The sequence below is a fragment of the Neolamprologus multifasciatus genome, chromosome 17 (assembly GCF_963576455.1).
Source record: "Neolamprologus multifasciatus chromosome 17, fNeoMul1.2, whole genome shotgun sequence".
NCBI lineage: Eukaryota > Metazoa > Chordata > Actinopteri > Cichliformes > Cichlidae > Neolamprologus > Neolamprologus multifasciatus.
Window position 1 is genome coordinate 14,126,159 of NC_140455.1, and position 15,447 is coordinate 14,141,605.

The 15,447-nt window shown below is 42.9% G+C and overlaps 1 protein-coding gene across 13 annotated transcripts in view; it reads right to left on the reverse strand.

Annotated features, from left to right (window-relative positions):
- Positions 1-288: 288 nt before the first annotated feature.
- Positions 289-15,447, reverse strand: part of mast2 (microtubule associated serine/threonine kinase 2) — a 146,844-nt gene continuing 131,685 nt past the window's right edge. For 12 of the 13 annotated variants that reach the window (XM_085138328.1, XM_085138331.1, XM_085138329.1 and 9 more), the window contains 13 exons: positions 14,792-14,893; positions 12,824-12,946; positions 12,636-12,745; positions 12,148-12,302; positions 11,557-11,705; positions 11,041-11,220; positions 10,572-10,814; positions 10,116-10,342; positions 8,569-8,691; positions 8,145-8,281; positions 7,301-7,488; positions 6,586-7,136; positions 289-5,816 (listed from right to left, as the gene is read on the reverse strand). In XM_085138328.1, coding sequence (XP_084994454.1) covers positions 4,284-5,816; positions 6,586-7,136; positions 7,301-7,488; positions 8,145-8,281; positions 8,569-8,691; positions 10,116-10,342; positions 10,572-10,814; positions 11,041-11,220; positions 11,557-11,705; positions 12,148-12,302; positions 12,636-12,745; positions 12,824-12,946; positions 14,792-14,893 — 3,821 coding nt within the window. In that variant the 3' untranslated portion in view covers positions 289-4,283. The remainder of the gene's footprint in view (positions 5,817-6,585; positions 7,137-7,300; positions 7,489-8,144; positions 8,282-8,568; positions 8,692-10,115; positions 10,343-10,571; positions 10,815-11,040; positions 11,221-11,556; positions 11,706-12,147; positions 12,303-12,635; positions 12,746-12,823; positions 12,947-14,791; positions 14,894-15,447) is intronic. The other variant, XM_085138327.1, reaches the window with a different exon arrangement.

Sequence of the window (15,447 nt, forward strand, 5' to 3'; positions counted from 1 at the left end):
AAATTTGTTAGAAACAAGTTAAATGATTTCATTTAACAAACACAAAAAAGGAATTTTCTTCCGAGGACTCAGCCACAAAATAACTTAAGAGACCTTTTTGCAGTGTAGCTGTTGTCAGCAGCTTGAGGCATTGTTCAAACCTGGGGTCAGTTGTCATTTATTGGATGTGACTTTATGTGAGTTCAGTGGAAGAACTCTCCCTAAAAATCTGCCTTAATGTAAAAAGCGTGATGCACATAAAAGAGAGTGAACTGTAAAAACACAATCAATCAGTGCACAACGCAAGCGTAGATTATGAAAAAAAACTTTATTACTGTTGCAAGGTAACATTGACAACAACATGCTTTTACCACAATAAAAAATAAAAAGATATTGCACTGGTTTTTATTCTAGCAATGTTTTTTCCCCCCATCTCTCCCTCTTAAACCCTTTCTGAAGCTTTTACAATACACAGCTAAATCTTCTTTCTCATCTTCATCACTCCTACAAGACAACACAAGGCGTGGAGATACTGCCCTTGTCTACAAGACTCGAGGCAATAAAAGTATTTTTCTTGCTTTACAGAGCCAACACAATCCCTTAATATCAGTTTAACGGATGTACGTTGAAACAGCACTGAATCTCATGAAGTGGTGGTTCAATGGTAATAATAACGCTTCTCCTCGTACCTCATCATACCCACAGTCACATGTTTAAATCATCTATATGCCTCATAGTAAAAGCTCGTCGATTCTTGTGATGCTCGTGAGTCAGAAGCGTAGGGAAGCTCTTCAGTGACTAAATCATAATTCCATATGTTAATCGATCCCAGGACTTGGGATGAAGCATGGGACACCATAAGCAGGTCAGTATACTCAGTTCGATCTGTGGAGGTCAATCGGGAACAAAACTGCCGCATGAGAACAGAAGTTGTAGATCACACTTACATTTTGTGGTCTGGAATCTCAACACGTTTATCATCTGTTATCTGTGGAGGTTTACAAATGATGAAACTACAACATTTGTGTTTGCAATCATAGCAAAATGAGCTTGCTCCTTGCCAGCACCAACCTCACTTTGATGCCTATTGGTGAATGCTAGCTTTCAGATGACCCATGAGGTCAAATCCATGTAAGTCTGTTAACTGGAATTGGAATACAGTCTTTGCCAAAGACCGTTTTTGCAGATTTGTGAGGCGGCAGTACTCACATTTGACTGATATTGGTCACCATTTGTTAGTTGATATATAACGTAGATTTTTAATAAGGAAACATGAAAACATGCTGTTGAAACGGACTCTACTCTAGTTCCAGTTTTTCTGTAAACAGAAAAATCCAAAACTGAGAACACAGTTAAAATAAATCCAACTACTTGTTTCTTGCTTCAGTCCACAGACAGAACAGTTTTTGGGCTCAAATCTTTACACATGCTTACAATCATGTGCTCACTTGCTCAGTGGTTAAAAATCTGCCCACAGAATGATTTCTGCTCCAGGCTATTCTCTCTCCCAACACCATTATCTTGATAATGCCACAGAAAGAACCAAAAGGTTTGGACTGTGTGTATAAACAACATCCAGTATGGTCGGATAATCTCATTGACACTAAACTGTTCACTGATCAGAGGGGAACGGCTCCGTGCCACTGATGCGTTCCACAGACAGCAGAGAAATGTGCTGAATCGCCATCATTTGCAAACTCTTCGTCACATGACACAATATGAACCTATCACATTATGCTCACCTTGCTGATAATCATCCTAGCCTGTTAGAAGTTCCATTGACACTCCCACCCCCAACACATATACACAAACAAACATAATCAACATGTAAACATAATACAGATTACCACAGTCACTGTCAAAGTCACTTTTACAGTGTCCTTAATATGCAAACTGAAACGAATGAACTCTGCTGCTCCCCCTGCAGTGAAAAAAGCTCCACACAAGACACAAAACACTTTAAACACACGAGAAGAGGCCATCCTGTGGGTTGGGCTTTGTGTGCTTTGAGCTCACTTTGAAAGATCAAACTAAAAATACTAAGGATCAAATCAGTTCGTCATTAAAGTGTAAATCAGAAACAAAAAAACACTGAAATCACTGAATTAAACAAGCTAAGTGCAGTTTTTGCTTTCACCTGCAAAAACAGTAGTAGCTCTCGGAATCAGTGGTCAAACATCCAGACCAGCTCTCCTTTCAGTGACAGTTTGCCTTTCTTCTCAATCATGCGAGATCAATGCTTCGTGCAGAGCCTCATGCCTGACACAGACATGTCGACAGCCCAGCACACATACACGGGTAGGCTGCAGGGAATTCTGGACACACACCCACGCAAACAGTGTATAAAACACAACATACTTTGAAGTATTCTACACAGACGATCATGCACAGATTCCTCCTTGTGTCATACAGAAAGAAAACTTTACAGGATGAACACAGCGAGTTGGTCCTGACACCAAATAAAAGCAGTGAAGCCTCCAGAGACAGACGGGGGACAAAAATAACTGGATGGAGACCCAGCAGAGCAGGGTTTCAGGTGAAAACTGGTCATGTTACTTTACATCCACTGGAATTCTTTCATTTTAAATGGTGCATCTCTGAGCGTTTCTGCTGTAATTGAATTCTGGTATAACTAAATTAGGTTTTTGTAGACGACTGAGTCAATAAAAGTCGGGGACGTGATCAAATCCTTTGCATCTGCAGTGCCGTACAGCGGCAATCTACAATCCTATCTCACCACCAGGACCACTCACCAAATCTGTCTCCCTGTTTCTTTACACAGAACAGAAAAATAAAAATGGACTTGGAGGATCACAGTTATACCACAATGGGTGATATCCACTGTCCATTTTGAAAGAGCACGGGCCTAATGGGACAGCCAGTTTCCCATTCCTAAAACCTGATCCCACGTCATATAAAATACTCAAACACTGATTATGGGGTCAAGACAGTTAAAGGACATCAGAAGCCCAGCTAAGAAAATCTGCAACAAATTATGAGTACGGCACAATCCTTGTAAAGAATACATGTATTGAAAAGGTAATTGTCTAAAACTGACACAATGTATGGATGTATATATCTGGTAAAACAAGAGGGGAGAGACAATATTTCAGTATTTGTACAAATCCTATACTTCACCCTAAATGCGAACATCTGCTGGAAATCAGGACATTTCAGGGCTTAGACTATGTGAAAATGATTAGTTCAAACACTGAAGAGACACTGACTTGGCCGCATTCCTGTCCTGTTCCTCCGATACTTCACTCAGTGCGAGCCAACGCTGCTGTACAACAGCTGTGTCAGAAAGTCAGCAAAAACCACTGCAAGTTTTCATTTTATTTATTAGATGCTCTTATTTTAAGCAGTTTTAAAGTAAAAAAAACAAAATCAAACTAAAAAACTTAGCCCGCATGATAGAAATAAAACTATTAAAAACACTGGGAACAGAGTGCGTTCTGAAATAATCCAGGAAAATGATGAACTCTGCAAAATGTCCAGCAGGTGCACAGTTTGCTGTGCAATAACAGAATAAAAGTTTCAGAGACGTTCAGTCGGCTGCAAAGGGTGAAGCAGACCCAGACCCAGACCCCTGTTGATCCAACACTGGATCAACAGGGAGCACAGTGAGAGCAGAATTTGGCCTATTTCGCTGGGTGCTGCATGTACAATGACGATGCTTGACTCTTACTAACAATTCTATAATGCATTTAAACAGATTACTAAATCTAATGTTGCACTTTATTGCTCAGATACAACTTTCTGTCAATCATAAGTGGATGCTCAGAAAGGAGGGATGTGAAGAGGAATAGAAAAGAGGGAGAAAGAGGAGTGCGTTAAGTAAGGCACGTCCTGATCTCTTCGAGGAACATGTGTGGAGGCTCTGCTCGACATCAAGGTGAGATAATGAGGCAGCACAAGAGGAGTGAAAAAGCTGTGCGCGTGCGTGTGTGTACTTTTTAAAGTAGTGTCTCCTTGGACTGCTGAGCAGTACTGTGTTTCTAGCCCCTTATATGTTTGCAGAAAAGCAAAGACCCCCAAACTCCTCATCACATTCTGTCAAGCAAGAACTCACATGAACATAAGATAAACATAAAGAGCACAGAACAGCTGGATTAAAGCTGGGACTACCACATCTGGCTCTGCTTCTCAGCTCTCCTGCTGTGCGTTTACTTTGCTTTCTGATTAGTGTGATGTTGTAAATGTGTTTTTTTCCCGAACATGCAGTTTTTCAAAGTTTTAAAACTCGGAGCCAACACAGCCCTGTGATCTTTACATTTTATTCTGGTACTGTGGTAGGTTTGCTGCTACGTCTTCTTGCTGGTTGCTTTGTCTTGTTGCGAGGCAGCAGTGGTAGCTGTCGTCGTCTGGGGGTCTGACCTCTTGCGCTGAGGCTCAGTTGCTGCAGAAGTGGGTGGGGCTGTGCTAAGACTGGACTGAGTTGCTGCTGCTGCTGTTGTACCGAACCTCTGTGCAAATGCAGAGGTGGCGGTGTTGTCTCTGCCTGCAGACTCTGATGCTTGCCTTTCTGGAACATCTGTGCAGGATCGAGGGTGAGAAGCTGGGGTGGTCAATTTGGCTGGTCTCATGTGGTTGGTGGTGGTTGGTGAAGCAACGCATTGAGTTTTCTGCCTGTTTGGGGAGAGTTGAGGTGACTGAAGGGTCGGGACCTGTTTGGAGGGGAAAGGGACAGGGTCAGCGGGTGGGACTTCTGAGGCGCCACCTCTGGATGGTTTCTGCTCCTTGGTGTTGAATTTGACTGGACCCAGAACACTTTTAGCTACTGTTGCGAGCTGGGACACAACTTTGTCAACCCCACTTTCAGAAGGGGGAACTGGGGATCCTGAACTTGAATTAGAGCTGGAAGAGGATGAAGGTGAGGTGCTGAGACTTGCAGCAGCAGCTGCACACAGTCTCCGATTGTCAGCCTCCTTCTTCTCCTTAGGGATGCCTGGAGATGAGCAAGAAGTGCGAGCAGTATCACGGGTGTCAGTGGTTTGGCACTCTGCAGTACTTGAGGTGGTCTTGGAGTCTGTGGTCTTTGGAGTACCTGTGGAGCTCTCTGTACAGGGAGTGGTGATTCTGGATCTGTCGATCATTTGGCCATCTGCTCTGGGTTCTGATGGTACAGTCTTTCCCATGACAGTCTTTGAGTCTTTTGGAGGAGCTGGCTTAATAAAAGTGTCCTTGCTAACTGAGATGAATGCACTGCCTGGTGTGGAAAAAGGAAGGGGACCCTGAATGGTATTTGTTGTACTGCTAGGCTCTAGAACCTTCCTCTCTCGTCTTGCATCGTCCTCTGTGGACGAGGCCAAGCTTCCATCTGTTGACCCTTGAGAGCAGGGAGTCTGACTGGGCTTAGTCTCTGCAACAGGTGGTAAAGTGTGCGAGTGGCTGGGTCTGCCTACCTGAGAGGGCCCTGTATGACTGAATGTAGCATGAGGAGTGCAGGGGGAGAGGCAAAGGGATGGCAGCGTGCCTCCAGGACCTGTTCTCACAGTGGTGGGTCTCAGAAGAGGTGGAGTGGACATATTCCCCCTGCGTCCATCCTGGCTGTCCTCTGAGCCTTCGTCTGTCTCATCCTCAGATGAATCCACCTCATGGATGGCATCTTGCTTCTGCAGAGACTCTCTTCGCTCAGCTCTGTCTTGCCTGATGGCTGACAGTTTGTCCTTCAGCTTGCTCTTCCCTGCTGACAGACCCAGCGAGCCAGACACCACACCGAGTGTGCCATCTCCTTCCTGCCGCCCTAACTTCCTGGATGAAGAAGAGTGTTTGTGCAGACTGCCTTTCTCCACGCCGCGTCCTGCTGAAGACAGCAGACCCTCGCTGGATGACTCCTAGTGGTCAATAAGCAAACAGACACAGAATATCCTTGTTAAAGCACTCACCATTGTGAAAATCCCACTCTTTGCACAGTGAAGAGAACAGTTACCTATCCTGAGATCTGCTGTCTGGGAAGCTAAAAAATGACAGTGTTGTGGATTCCACTGTTAGAATTTAATCGATTTCTGCAATGTGCTATGTTCAACAATAATGTGTTTTGGGGAAAGCTAAACTAGGTTACGGGCTTGACTGTGCTGGTATATAATACAACCTCTGCAATAAAACTTTCTCTGCTTGTGTCTAAGAAAAAAAAGCAATCTGAAACCCCACAGAAGAAGCAAAGCTCAGTAGAGCTACAACATTTCATCACCAGTTTATACACATTTTATTTTAGCTTTAACTTAGTTACCATTTGGGAACAATAAGTCCTACACAGTTTTCTCTTATTTATCCAGTTTTATTAAATTATATTGAGGTTTTCATGCCATTTTTTTCTGATGATGTTTTACTTGTGTGAACAATTACACACACACACACACACACACACACACACACACACACACACACACACACACACACACACACACACACACACACAAGAAGACTTCTTCTTTACATTTTGGATCTCATTGCCTATTTGTTATATTAAAATAAAAACTTTTTATCTCCCCCACAGCAGATGTATTTCCAAATGTAAGAACCATAATACTTGCATGTCCTAAATAAACTCTCATTATTATGAGTCTATTATTCGACCCAACTTTGTGTGAAGGCAGTATCTACCTGGAGGCTCTGTAAGCTCGGCTCCCTCTGCAGAATCTCCTTCTTAAACTCAGAATGCGAGATGTCCAGGCTGTGTTTACGGCTCCCCACAGCTGCTCCAACTGCCAGCTTCTTCTCTGCTGCTGCTGCCATGCCCGAAGATGAAGGAGAGTTGGTGAGAGAGGCTGCTAGTTTCTCAGCTGACTGCACCCTCTTGAGGAGCGGAGAACGTGGAGGCTCTGCACTCTTGGGTCTGGATATCTGCCTCACCAGAGGAGGAGAGGAGTGGAGCTTCACAGGGAATGACTGACCCATGGCAGACTGGCCAAGAGTGTGGCTGGAGAGTGGTGAAGGAGAGCGCTGAGGAGAGCTGCTCTGAGGGGTGGGAGAAGGTGTACGGGCCAGAGGGGAGAGGGGAATGTTGCCAGCTGACTTGCGCCGAGGGGAGCGGTACTGGCGCTGGAGCTTTGGTGCAAGTCCATGTAAGGAGCTGGGTCGAATGTGGCCGGAGCTTGCTGGAGAGTTTGGGACGCTCGAGCTGGGTGAACTGCTCTGGGAAGAGTTCCCACCCACTGTGGGGTATAAAGGAAGAACAATAATGTAGCAGAGATATACCAAATATGATTTGTTTTATTTTGAATGTGTGTTTTGCACATGTAAACAAAACAAAACAAAAAACAGACATACACACACAGATTAAAAAAAAACCAAAAAACTTTCCAAATGTGTGTCTCACCTGAATGCGTGGAGTCTGGTGTGGACCTGTAGCCCTGTGTTGGGCTCCGAGGTGACAGATTGTGTGTTGGTGAGCCGGGGCCACTTTCCCCTGATGACAGTGAGCGGTTTAAAGAGGACAGACTGCGGCTAGTGTGGAGGAGAGATGCCTGTTTGGTGATTTTCCGGAAAAGAGATGTCCTCTTCTTACTGTGGGAGGTGAAACAATTAATTGATCAAGAACTGTCTGTGTAGGTTCTCAGTCATAAAAGTCATGGTCTTAGGAGCTTAAAGAGGAGGTAACTGGATTTCTTTATGTTTGTTGAAGACATTTAAACTCTCATCCAACCTGATTTTTAGTTATAAAAAAGCAAAAGGTAATAAGCATTGATCCATGCTCAATCATCCTGGTAAGTAAATTCCAAAAGGTGGATTCTGCTCATTTGGACATAGTGTTTTCAGTGGGAGAAACATTTTGTCACTCATCCAAGTGACTTCTTCAGTCTCAGCAGACTGCAGGTTTCCCCAATCTTATAAACAGTACATTTGTACAATGACTGAAACTAACACCACTGACGAACAATGAGCTGTGAGGTCCGTTCCTTGATCATTAATATGCAAATTGTCACGAACATTGATCAACAACCACTGATCAAAGGGCAAAAGGTGAAGAGCCCCACTGTCATTGTCGCAACATCCCTGTTCTGGAACTGTTTTTAAACCAAAGAAGCTTCTTGGATCAGAGGTGAAATGTCTTCAACAAACTGAAACAAGTCCAACTGGTCCAACAAACTCCTAAGATTGTTCAAGAATTCTTTGCACAAGCACGCTTGTTATTGCTCGACTTGTGTTTGTATATTTCCCACCTGTCCTGTCCCTCCTTGTTCTTGGTTTTCTTATTTCGTCTTGCCATCTTGGATTTGTGGGTAGTCTTTCGAGCAGGGCCGACTTTGATGGACGTGTTCTCAAACGGGGTTGCAGAGATGGACACTTTGGCACCACTCTGAGTGACGACCAAGCAATAGAAACATTTCTTACTTTCAGAAAAAGATATCTTTACAAAACATTTAAAGTTGTGTGTATGAGTTGAGAAGTCAAAAGGTCTGACTTCTCAACATGTGTATGGTGGTAAAATTCTGTTACCACATGCAAGGTCACAGAATTTTTATCAGCTTGACTCATATCTTTATTTTGCGAAGAATCGATTCAAACAGAAAGAACACAAACAGAAGGAGAAGACTGATATTTTTGCTGTCCGTTGAAAAAGTACAAAAGGTTGTGATCCCGTACCTTTAGAATAAGCTCCACTACCTCTGTGTGAACCAGGCCATGGACCGTCTCTCCATTAACATGGGTGATCAGGTCACCCTCTCTGAGCCCTGCCTCGTGGGCCGGTCCCCCTTCCTCCACATGCTGGCAGTGAGCAGAGAGTTAGACGAGTGTAAGGGGACAAAAAGAGGAGGGAGAAAGTGAACAAAAAAAGTACTATTACTGCCACCTTCTGTCAAACAACAAGAAACCTGCAAACACAGTGATACTATTAAAGAGTCCTTTCACAGACATCTGTTAAAACAGATGTGATAATGGGGAAGAGCTACCACACATGAAAGACAGTTTGGCCAAATAGTTTAACAGCTTAAAACAAAAAAACTAATTTTTATTGTTAAATCTGATACAAATTTGTTTTCAGATATCTCGGTGAAAATAGCAGCTGCATCCACAAACGTTAGTTAAAACTCTGCTATGCACACAACAAACAAATACGATCCAGAAAAGGAGCTACCTTCTCTGAGCCCACGCCAATTTAAGAGGAAAAGTTCAAAACTATCCTGAGCGCTCACCAATGAAAACTTAAAAATTGTCTTGCAAACCTGATTGGTCTGTCCTGTAGCAGAGACAGACCAAGCTTGTTATCTGCAAGCAGCTGAAAGCCAGTTGGGGTACATTAGTGCACATAGGATGGGTAGTTTCTAACATCTGTGAAGGCTGCTGCAATGTATACAGATTTTGAAGCAATGTATTTTACCTTTCAAGGAAGACCTTGTTTATTTCATCAACACAAACATGACTTTATGACTATATTGTAATAAAGCTGCAGATGCAGCTGGGCTGCATCTGGGCTGCCTGCCTGCAGCCCAGACCTGTCAACTACAAACATTTATAAAGACAAACACAATAAAGGGGGGCACTAAATGTTGAACACCTGAAATATTCTATCAAGTAAGAAAATGGAAAACATTTAGCTTTCAGAACAACTTCATTCCAGTTTCCAAACACTTACAGAATTTCACTTAAAGAGAGAATTACCAAACAAGCCTAAATGTGTCCCTGCCACAACTATTTTTAAATGTCCTGCTGGCAGTTTCAAAAACGAGTAGCCATTCATCTGCTGATGTGTTTGTTTTACTTGATATACTTTATCAAGTTTACTTTCCTTCATATCCTTAAAAGCAATGGCTTACAAATCATTACATTCTGTATTTAACTGACATTTTATACACCCGGTGTAGCTTTAGCTTTATCCTTTTGTCCTATAGTCCACGGTTTTTAATTCAATATATATCACAAATTTACAACAACAGTCGTCTTAACACACTTTATGGTATAGGTCAAGACCCTGCAGTATTTGAAAATAAAGCCCAGCAATCAGACAAAAAGCTAATGGGCAAAAACCTGGTGACAGCAGGGAGAAAACAACTCCCTTTTAACAGGAAGAAGCCTTAGGGAAGACCAGAATCAGTCAGGGGCAGCTATCTGCTGTCACCAGTTTGTTTGTTTTTTTTTAAACATATGGTACCTATCATCAGTATCATTACTAAATCTGGTGCGACACTCACCCAGACCATGTGATGTACAGTGTAGATGTCAGAGTCACCCATGTACACTCGGATGGCTCTCAGAGTAAAGCCATACTTCTTTCCAGCTCTGTGGATGATGATGGCAGGTTTGACATTAGTCACAGCTGGAGACAGGTCCCGGCTTGGTGAAGAGTCTCGTGATGATGGATTGGATGACAGTGAGTGGGGAGACATCGGGCTGGCCAATGGCGAGGCGCCATGATGGTCTTTCAAAAAAACCAAAATAAAAAACCCAGAACAAAACACAAAAACCACACAAAGAACAAAACATGACAGATTATAGCTGATTTCATGTAGCATGGTTGCAGATTCATTCTACTCCAGTGCAAAGGACAGCAGCTGTCCACAATAATTCAAAATACTATGGCCAAGTTAATGCTGTTCATGTTGTGTTTTTGGTTTTAAGAACCTAATTTTTTGAATGTTTGAAAGTACCTGCAGGAATCATGAGCGACAGCGTTGTAGCCGAGGCCGACTTGATGACCTTGTTGAGTGGCCTGGTTGTTGCGTGTCTGTCTGCATCTCCAGACAGCATGCGATGGCGAGCCCTACGAGCTGCCAGGTCACTGATGGCCTTTGGAATGGAGGGAGAGTCGCTGTCTGCTGCAGCTTTGGCACCTCCGCTGGCAGCACCGTTACTGCTGTTGGCACGTTCACACGCATCGCCTGAACTGCCTGCTGTATTCACATGGGAAAATTGAGGAATAACACGAAAAGTAGCAAATTAGGTCAGATCTGAAAGCTTTAAAAGATGTGGCAACAATCTTTTACGTTCATATTCATCTTCACATTTGTAACTTTTTCATGTGACCCATTTAATCCCCCTAAAAACAACAAAACCACATTAGTACTATTAGCATTAACATTTTTATCTTAGTATATAAGGTGTATAAACTACACTGACGAGTGAGTGTGGCTTTGCTCAGTTGGCTGGAGGTGGAGCTTGGTGTGGTGGGAGACTCGTCGAGCTTCAGCTCTCTTTCCACTGGAAGCTCTGGGATGGCGAGGGGCAGCTCATCACATCGCAGGCCCCTGACTGCATTTGGGCCAAGCAGGCTGGGACTCTTTCGACTTCCAAGTGCACCTTAGAAATCAGCAAATTAGAGGCACAAATAAGTTACAACTTATTATATCTCATTACATCTTTTTGAAAAAAGAAAATAAAACATTTATGAGTAACTTCTTTTGGGCTGAGCTACTTGCTGTGCTATGTGTACTGGACATGCACATGAAAGAGCCTGACAGATACAGAATATTTATCATAAGAAACTGGGGAATTTTGTGGCAGGTAAATGCAGGTACTGGTAAAAATTAAAAACTTCAGCAACAACTTCTAGGCAGTTGTTTGTAGACTGTGCTGAAGGACAGTTTTGCCCTGAAATTTGGTTATTTCAGTTTATCAGAGCTAGCCTTTCTTTACCTTGCCCTTGGCCTCCTTCCTCCTCAGAAGAGATAGCAAAGCGCGGCATCTCAATGATAGCAGAGCAGCAGCGTCTCCTGACTGTCAGGGGCGGGCTTGAATCGCTCTCTGTGTGGGAAGACTCAGAGACTGACAAACGCTTCCGCAGGCTGTAAAGGTGAAGGACAGAACAAACACATGAACAGCTACTAAATAAAGCTGACAACATCATCATCATAATAATTTTTAACTAGAAATGAAGCAAAAAGTACATAAACCAGCAAACATGCTCACTTGGGGCATGCAGGGGAAATTTGGGTAAATACATATGGCCCACAGCCCACTGTGGCCACAAGAACTGGCATGAAATGTGGGGCCTAACTGGACGACAGTGGGACATACCCACAGTATGCCCATTGTTTATGTGTGGGTTTCCCTACTGAAGCCACAAAAGGGCAAAACTGCTATGGACCATGAGCACGCCCGGGGCCCACGCGGGTTTTTGTCAACAAGACCACACAACCCCACAGCTCACCCACAAATACCCAATGTGGATTTGCACAGACATGTCTGCTGAGAAATATCTGTTGTCTTTTTTGTAGATGAACTCACATCTCCGGAGATCCCACCATCCAAGATCGATCTCTGGACTTGAGTCCACTCAGGCTGTCGATGCGATCTCCTCCTTCCTCACTGAGGCTGCGTTTGGTGGGAGGAGGTGTCCTCTTTTCCTCATGCAGAGACAAACGTTCCATGCTGCTGTACACCTATAAAAACATTTCTCTGCATCAGACATCATCTTTAGAGCAGAGACTCTTAATCCTTTCTGACTCTGAATATATATGTAATGCCACTATTTTTGATGGTCCTCAGGATCAAATGGTAAGCTGCCCTGGCATTAAGAATATCCTCCAAGTGTATCAGTTCAAACACACTAAAACAATCAAAAATATGTTAGTATCTAATATTAAATTATCAGAAGGTCATTTATTTCACTGATATCTGTCATTTGAGGGTTTTGGCTTATTTACTGAGCATAACCTTCCAAATAAAGATTCAGCTGATTTAAAAGTACAAGACATGGATGAGTCAATGTGTACCTTGCTGAAGCGAGGCGAACAGGAGGAGAATTGTCGTATCTCCACGTGTTCTTCATCATTGGTATCTTCCTCCTCCTCTGAATCCACGTGGTGGTAGCGATCAGAACGAGCTAAGACAGACACATGTTGATTGTGACGACATGACTTTCAAACAGTGAACAATCTCTGTAAGGCACTGGCAGACATACTGTCAAAGTAACTGGTGTCATCCTCTGACTCCAGTTGGGGGATGAACTCGGCTTTCTGTCTTAGCAGGCTGTTCCAGTCCAGATCTGTGAAGAATTGGTGCTGCTTCACCTCAAAGGCACTTCCTGTGGAGTTGAAAAATTAAAGAGAAGATAGAAAGGATTGAGATAGATATGGTGGGTAGGTGATGGGGGTGGAGGTGGAGTGGGGAACACAAGCATCAAAGAACAACCTACAAGTTAGCAGAACGCATGCTGACAGGGTCTAACTGAACATCTCCAAAAAAGCCAAAGACAGTGATGCGGAACACAAAAGGCCTCTGAAACATGGGAAGAAAGAGAATTACATTCCAAAAAAAGTTTTTCACTATATACTACCAGTCAGAAGTTTGGACACATCTTCTCCCTTTGCTTTGATTTCTGTTTTTCACACTCTTGGCATTCTTTCGATGAGCTTCATGAGGAAGTCACCTGAAATGGTTTTCCAACAGTCTTGAAGGAGTTCACAGAGATGCTGAGCACTTGTTGGCCCCTTTCCCTTCACTCTGCGGTCCGTCTCATCCTAAACCATCTCAATTGGGCTTAGGTCAGGTGACTGAGGAGACCAGGCCATCTGGCGCAGCACTCCATCACTCTACTTCTTGGTAAAATAGCCCTTACACAGCCTGGAGGTGTGTTTGGGGTCATTGTCCTGTTAAAACATAAATGATGGTCCAACTAAACAGGAATGGGATGTTGCTGCAGGATGCTGTGGTAGCCATGCTGGTTCACTGAGCCATTCAATTTTGAATAAATCCCCAACAGTGTTGTCAGCAAAGCACCCCCACACCATCACACCTCCTCCTGCATGCTTTACGGTGGGAAGCATGCATGTAGAGACCATCCGTTCACCTTTTCTGCGTCGCTCAAAGACACGGTGAGTGGAACCAAAGCTCTCACATTTGGCCTCATCAGACCAAAGCACAGATTTCCACTGGTCTAATGTTCATTCCTTGTGTTTCTTGGCGCAAACAAATCTATTCTGCTTGTTGCTTTTCCTAAGTAGTGGTTTCTTAGCAGCTATTTGACCATAAAGGCCTGATCTGGGCAGTCTCCTCTGAACAGTTGATGTGAAGATGTGTCTGCTACCGGAACTCTGTGTGGCATTTATTTGGGCTCTAATCTGATGTGATGTTGGTGATGATGGACTGTCGTTTCTCTTTATTTAGTTGATTGGTTCTTGCCATAATATGAGTTCTAACAGTAGTTAAACTCTACAAATGAACCCTGACAAGGAACACTTGTGAAGTGAAAACCCTTTCAGGTGACTACATCACGAAAGTCACTGAGAGAAGGCCAAGGGTTTGCAGCGCTGTCAAAAAAGCAAAGCGTGGCAAAGGCTGGTGGCTGTATCTACAATGTAGAAAGCAGTGAAAACAAAGCAAAACCATTACATGAGAAGGTGTGTCCAAACTTTTGACTGTGCAAATTAAATAAAGATAAAGCTAGACCCTGATGCCGTCTTCTCTTGCTCAAAGTCCTTTTTATATGTGAAATGGAGAACTTCAGCACGAAATACAATGTCAGATAAATCTTATACTTTCTGTCACCTTCAAATCCTGGATTATTTATTGAAGAGTTGAATATGTGCATGCAGCAACATGTGTAGTAACAGTTATTTCTACATGACTAAAATGATAAGGGAGTTGAGATGAATGGGTTCCAACACAATATTGCAATTTCACACAGCGGCAAAGGCAACGCTACTGATTTCTTTGAAGGTTCAGCAACCAAAGCAGTTTTACTGACACACTGCCAAGGTCAAAATAAAAATCTGTTTAAATAATTCACACAGGCATACCAGCACACTCCTATGGTCACATAAATTTCTATGTTTTGTCTTGTCTTATCTTAGTGTAGCACTTCTTTGTGGTAATGTTTATCTAATTCTTGAAAAACTCTTTTGGTAAGAGTTGTTTTACAGTGCATTACCTGTGCCCAGTCTCTCCAGAGGATTTTGTCTTAGCAGCTTGGAAATAAGGTCCTGTGCATCCTGAGGCAGAGCTTCATCCCCCTCAGGCCAGATGATCTCATCTAGCACAGCACAAAGACATGCACACAACACTTTGATCTTACTGAAATTAGTCTGTATTCATTTAAGAAAACAAACAAACAAACAAAAAAGATCAAATTCCCTCGATTCTCAGACTTTTGTCTACCAGTCAACCAACATTATTCAACAATGTTGGATAACACCTCCCACCCACTCCATGACACGCTGGTCAGTCACAGGAGCACGTTCAGTGAGAGACTGAGATTACCAAAAAGCACCACTGAACAACACAGGAAATCACTCCTGCCTGTGGCCATCTCATTGTACAACTCCTCCACTTAACACACTGTTTACTGCAATAGCTACACCCTTTTTGCACATGCTCTTCTTTCTTATTCAGCTATTTATCAATATATATATATATATATATATATATATATATATATATATATATATATATATATATATATATATATATATATATATATATATATATATATATATATATCGATCTCTCTATCTATAGAGATAGAGAGAGAGATAGAGAGAGAGATAGAGATAGAGAGAGAGATAGATAGAGAGAGAGAGAGATAGG